This window comes from Myxocyprinus asiaticus, chromosome 28 (genome assembly GCF_019703515.2).
Source record: "Myxocyprinus asiaticus isolate MX2 ecotype Aquarium Trade chromosome 28, UBuf_Myxa_2, whole genome shotgun sequence".
Classification (NCBI taxonomy): Eukaryota; Metazoa; Chordata; class Actinopteri; order Cypriniformes; family Catostomidae; genus Myxocyprinus; species Myxocyprinus asiaticus.
In genome coordinates this window covers 44,435,059-44,441,591 of record NC_059371.1, presented here as the reverse complement: position 1 = coordinate 44,441,591, position 6,533 = coordinate 44,435,059, and the positions used below count along the sequence as shown (strand labels likewise).

At 36.5% G+C, this 6,533-nt stretch overlaps 1 protein-coding gene across 1 annotated transcript in view; it reads left to right on the top strand.

Moving 5' to 3' along the window:
* The first annotated feature begins 2,995 nt into the window (after positions 1-2,995).
* vdra (vitamin D receptor a) overlaps positions 2,996-6,533 on the top strand; it is a 33,017-nt gene continuing 29,479 nt past the window's right edge. Inside the window, exon 1 of the mRNA XM_051659260.1 lies at positions 2,996-3,290. Coding sequence (XP_051515220.1) covers positions 3,263-3,290 — 28 coding nt within the window. The 5' untranslated portion in view covers positions 2,996-3,262. The remainder of the gene's footprint in view (positions 3,291-6,533) is intronic.

The following is a 6,533-nucleotide window of genomic DNA, read 5'->3' as shown; positions in this document are numbered from 1 at the left end:
AATCAAAATGAGACTCGTCCGTCTGACACGTGTTCATTGACACGTCCTTAGAAAGCCCTTATAATAATTGTGTCTCGGACATATTGACGAGTTCAGTTGCAAAATGGATTACTGTGGACTGTAGGCCAATGATTGACTTATGTTTAATAATGTGGAATAAACTATTTATCGCCTTCTAAAGCCACTTTTTTGTCTTATCAGTGCTTGACTCGTCTGCCACAATAATGTTATGCATTTTAATTATCTGAATTATTTATAATATATTTTATTTTTATAGTAGGGCTGTGGATTGATTAAAATTAACCATTTAATTGCACAGTTTCTGTGATTAATCACAATTAATCACCATTAAATTATGGTACAGGATGCATTACAATCATCATATATTTACTTTATACTTTGTCTCAAAAAACTTACAAGAAATTGTTTAGTCATCATTTATTTTAATTAGTTAAATATGTGCATGTCTAAATGTTTTTTTTTTTTTTTTTTGCTAATAGAGCTAATTAGACAAATTTTTACATGTATTAATCTTTGATACAAGTACATGTATACATGCCATAAAATCTGTGGACAAAACTATTGTTTTCTCTGGCTGCCGCTCAGTTTCTATAAGTACACTTGACTGCAGCTTGCTGAACGGGTCCTTCTCAGTCTCTGTCACGCACACACTGGGTCTCACTCGGGCGGCTTCGCTTTTGAAATGGGTTCAGATGAAAGTGAAGGAGCGTTTTCGGGTGATGCAAAGAGATACGGCAGCTTGCCCGTATATCTCACACGCCTGATTCGCCACTTGCGGGTGAAGTCTCCATTCTCCGTAAATCCGTTCCTGTGTTTATTATGCATGGGACATGCATTGCGTATAATGAACAAGCATGTATTGATATATTGGTACATTTGTTTTTGTTTTTTTAGCTCATTCAATGTAATTCTTCCATGAACTTGTCTAGTGAAAAAGTGCAAGTAGAAACATGTCTTGAGTATTTTAAACTCCTTCCCTGTTTCGTCATGAAATCAAAACTGAATGTATTTACTTCATTCATACACGTTCCTGGTCTTGTGTTATTCCAAAGAACAATAAAATCTTTGCATCCTTGCATTTAAAATGTAATAACATGCCTTCTTTTATATTTTTAGCGTCACTTAAGTGTCAGAATAATTTTTTGGGCCTTTGTATGTTTCTATGAGTCTACTTATTACATAAGATGGTTTATCGCTTACTTGCCTGTTATTGTAACACAATCAGCTTATATGCTGTTCTTGGGCTATTTTTATTTTGTTGGCTTGTGCGTCGTGTTCCTGAACGCTTGGTTCTCTCACCTGGATAAAGGTCACATGTTGTACCACAGTTCTGTATTGCCAGGGGTGTGAAGTTGAATTATACACACACAGTGGGATGGTCTCGCTACCAGACAGGTGGTCTTGATTACATTTTTGCCTTGAAGGGTTTGGTGGAAACATTTAGACTAACTGCGGTAGATTGTTGGCTGTGTGTGTAAAGCTGGTCTTTGCTGTCTGTGTGGATGTTTTCTTGTAAATCAGTTTTCATAGGCTTGTAATGTTGTATTGATGGTGTGTGTGTGTGTAGTTAACACACCTCCCCAGGAAACAAACACTCAACTGTGATTGGTGTTGAAAGCTTCGTGGAGAGCTGGACCTCAATTTATCATGTTCTGGACCTGTTGATAGTTTGGAAGACATACAAGAGATTTTCTGTTTGTTTGATGACTCTCCTTCATAGACCACACCCCTCCCACAGCAGACCCGCCCTTCTCAGACAAGCCCCACCCCTTTACACTGTGGGTGCTTCTCATTTCTGAAATTCTTCATCCTCGTTTCCGAAAGGATGCAAGGAAAGGAAACTAGGATGGAGGAATCAAAGCAAGACGGATTTGTAAAATGGAATGTCCTGCTCACTTAAGTGTCACTTCATAAAATACCATTGACTGCGAGACTGGTAAAACTAGCATTAAAACCCGTCGTTTTTATGCTTTTCTGAGTACGACTTGCTTTAATAAAATCTGCTTGACAAAGTGATAGTTTGCTCACCCACTGAAATTTATCAGTGGGTTTGTGGGGGTGGCGTAGTGGACTAAAGCACATAACTGGTAATCAGAAGGTTGCTGGTTCGATCCCCACAGCCATCACCATTGTGTCCTTGAGCAAGGCACTTAACTCCAGGTTGCTCCGGGGGGGATTGTCCCTGTAATAAGTGCACTGTAAGTCGCTTTGGATAAATGTAAATGTACCAAAAGTGTGACTATGGAATGTTTATGCACATTTGTGGTCAGTCGTTTGGAGATTCGCATTAAGATGAGCACTGACCGTGCATTTCTTAGCATTGCATACTTGGACTTTGTGCTTGATAGAAAATGATCTATAGTTTACATCTGAATCTATATCAGAAGAATTCATTTTTGATAATCGTATATCTTCACCAGTGTCAGATCTTCAGCGCCAACTGCATACTTGACTCGTCCAATCCACATTATCGTCTTAAGTGTTAGTCGATACGCAGCCATTTCATCATTTTCTAGAGTGACTCTGTAAGATTTTTAGAGTGTTTATAGGACGCTACACAGCAACGCAGACAAATTCAGACGCCTTCGGGAACTCGATGCAGCTCAGCTCTGGCTTTCCCTCCCTAAATGGGCCCCTCTGACGGGATTTAGGGCCCCCCATTCCACTGTAAGCCGCAAGCAGTTCCCTCCGCCCCAGTTTTGTCAGTGTGCCAGCTACAAGCAGGCCCGTTCTTTTTCTAGCCAATGCTAAAAACAGGGTCTAAAGTTCAGAGCCTCTGGTGTGCAGATCTGGGTCTAGTCTAACATTTGGAAAGGGTTTTTTTTTTCCAGACTGAGCTGCAACTTTGTTCCTTCCATGGACTGTGATTGGTAAGTGTTCAGTGTACAGTTGTGATGATGAAAAATGCTGTGTGTCTTTGGTGTCGTGGGAGAGACGCCTCCCTCTCGGAATTCCAGCAGACTCTGGATCAGCGTTTAGAAGCAGTGAAATTTGATCTTAGATCAGTTTTGAGTTAATATGGTGAACTTCAGCTCTAGTTTTCCACTGGAGTCGTGTTACAGTGATAACGGCGACTGATAGACATGGCGTGGTGGTCTCCAAACACTGTTGCTCGTTCTTCTCCAGGAAACAGCTGCTGTTCTTCCTGAATTTGCTCTTTTGCTAAACATCTGACGTTTCTGGAATCGTCCGTTTTGTATCTGATCAAAGACTCTGTATTGTCGTTTCTCCGCTGTGTAGCATGAAATGGTTCCAGAAGAAAACACATGGTATGTTTTGAAAAGCATTCTACCATACTAGTGCTCCTAGTTTTCCAGTATACAGTATGTTTAGTATGCATAGAATGTGAATTTGCTGGATGCATGGAATACACGAGTGGCCTAAATGAATGACTGCCAAAATGTAAATGAAAAAGTATGGAACAGAGTGCACTGTTTGGAGTATTTTATCCCACAATGCAATGTACTCGACTTGACCTTTCATTTCCATTTTTTTTTTTTTTTTACCAATCCATGTATTTCATCAGTAAATATGATCTCTTGAAATTTCATATATTATATTGCATACATTATATAAATATATACTGCATATATGGATAATCACAGACATTTTTAGTCGCATATCGCGAAATTTGGTCGCCTATACGAGTTAATTACTCGCATAGTAGACTTAAAGATTGATCTTGCGGTTTTAAGAATTGATATGAAGATCTTGATGCATCAGAGAACAGAGCTGCACAATAATGGTGAAAACGATAATCACAATTATTTCTCCAAATTGTAAACACGATTATTAATCACGATTATTCTGTCATTTAAAAAAATATTAATAATAATGAATACAGAGCTGCACAATTTGAACAAAAATATTACTGTTGCCACTAGTTATCGATTCTAAAAGAACAAAAAACATAAATTACTCTACATTAAACCGAAGCTCTCACGTTGAACACTTTGTTAGAACTACAAACTAGTAAATGGTTGCTTTCGACCAAAATGAATGTTTTGCCCATTCTTTACTGTTAATAGGGTGTTTACACTTGCATGCTCTTTAAAGATCCATTCTTTAAATCATTATTATTATTAATATTATTATATTCCCATACCCTACACTAATATATAATAGTAATATATTTCTGTAATAATTGAGTTGGCAGAATTGCAATACAGTCTCAAGCCTTTATTTTGAAGGAAGACAGTGTGTGTGGCCAAACAGATTTGTAATTACGCAAATGTGCAACTGAAGTAAACCTGGAGCGCTTTATACATATCAGCGCTAAACGCTGTCAGCACGTGTTAGCGACTCAAAGCACAGCTGTTCTGTATCTTACATACATTATCAAAGCATGAGATGGAATTAATTTCATGTGCATCGAGCACAGAACCGCTTTGAGAATGCTATTACACCATATCATTATCCTCGTGTGCTCAGAATAAGTGTAATAATATTTTCAGCGTGTGCTTGAAAGTGAAACGGTGATTGGTCAGTGCTGAACTTCTAAAGAGAGCGTGATTGGTCAGGTGAGGTGAAAACGGGCTACGAAAGAGTTTGTGATTTGGTCTATCATCCGTAGACACAGTCTACAATGAAAATGAACAACAAATTGCAACTTTACCTGGCTGATCATTTCTAATATTGCAGACGGTTATGCTTAATCAACCGTGAGAGGCAGATATCGTGATCGCAATTAAAATACGATTAATTGTGCATTAATTAATATGTAACTAATAACTTTTTTGCCAAATAACATATTAACTGTATGCAGTTGACTTTAGGCACATTAATGTAGAATTCTAATGATGTGTGGTCACAAATGTGCATTTATTGTAGATTATTTTGTAATCGGGTAATCTGTCGATTATTTTGACGATTAATCGAGTAATCGGAAAAAATGAATTCATAAATCACTTTTTGCCTTTTATGCTTGGACCGTTGTCCGTGGACCGTGTCACTTCCGCCTTATCGTCGATTTGTCGATTACGCCATTTGTTATGATAAAATGTTTTTATTCGAATAATCGAATACAATTTTACAACTGCTATCAACGTGGCTTGAATCAGATATCAGAGACTGAAATATTGTTTTACAACTGTAGTGTTATCCCATTTTTGATGGAATGTAATACCATTCTGCTTGCTTACTTTCAGAAGAGACTGCTCGTGTTTTGTCGACACATTATCTAGCAATGATTGAACTTGTATCTAAATATCTTAAGTAGTTTCAAGCAGCTCATTATAGTGTATTTATATTGTGAAGTGAAAGAGTTCTCTGTGTGATCTCTAAGTTCAGCATGACTCTCATTAATTGTTTACGTTCAGTTGTATGGACACACACATGATCTTGAACGCTGTTTGTGGTGGAGGAGATGTTGTGCTGATCTTTTCTTGTGTTACGGCACGTTGACCAGTTGCTGTTATTTACCGCTCAGAGTTGTTGCGGCATGGGAATGTTGTTGCATCAGCTTGTGTTTGTTTAATTGTAGAATTTGTCCTCGGTAGAGCTTAGTTTGTCAACAAATAACCCATCAGTACAAATCAACATGATGTTGAAGTGTGCTTTACAAGATTGCTATCTTTTAACGTTTTGTAATATTCCTTAGCTGCATAATATTCTTTAGATGATATATTTGTGTTATATGAACCGTTTTGTTCACTGGCTGGCTGAGTCTTTCCATTCTCTTGGAATACTTCAGTGTTTTTGCACTGACCACATTTTTTAGAAATAACTAGTTGAAACTGGCTGTGTGTGACCAGTTCTTCAGAATGATATTCTCTGTGTCAGGGAAATTAAATGTGGTTTATTTTAAAATAAAAGAGAAGTGAATATTGGACATTAAAATGTCTTGTAATGAACTCATAAGAGTGAACAACATCACCTCAAACTTCTGTATTCAGCATTCTCATCTCGTGACTATTTCACAGTCCTTCCTCAACATCAGAATTAACAGGAAATAGGGGAAAGCTCACGAATGCCATCCTAAATTCAAATATATCCTCCGTATTATGAAGAGAAAAAATCCCATTGTTTTTAATGGCAGTGCACTATGTATTTACAGTAATATTAAGATATATTATTTAATTTAATTATATCTTATTTTTATTATTTATTATTTAATATTCACATTTTTAGTAGCATTAATTTATGCTATTATTATTATTATATTTTAATTGTAAATTTAGATATCATGGTCGTAATTGTAATACCTAATTTAATTGCTAATGTATTATTTTATTATTTAATTTATGCATTTATTATTTTAATACAAATATTTTGTCTGGATTACTGAGAAAGAGATGGGGTTTTTTTTTTTACGTATGGGGGAGGGTGTACCTAAATATCATGAAAATAATGTCACAATGCAAAAAATCTCTATGGTCATAAAATTAGACTTTAATTGTCTTTTAATCAATTTAGTGTTGTCACAATACCAACATTTCAGTAGTCTGTACTGATACCACAAGAGTTTTGATACCACACCAAAAATGTGCTGATATGGTAAGTTAATGTACTAT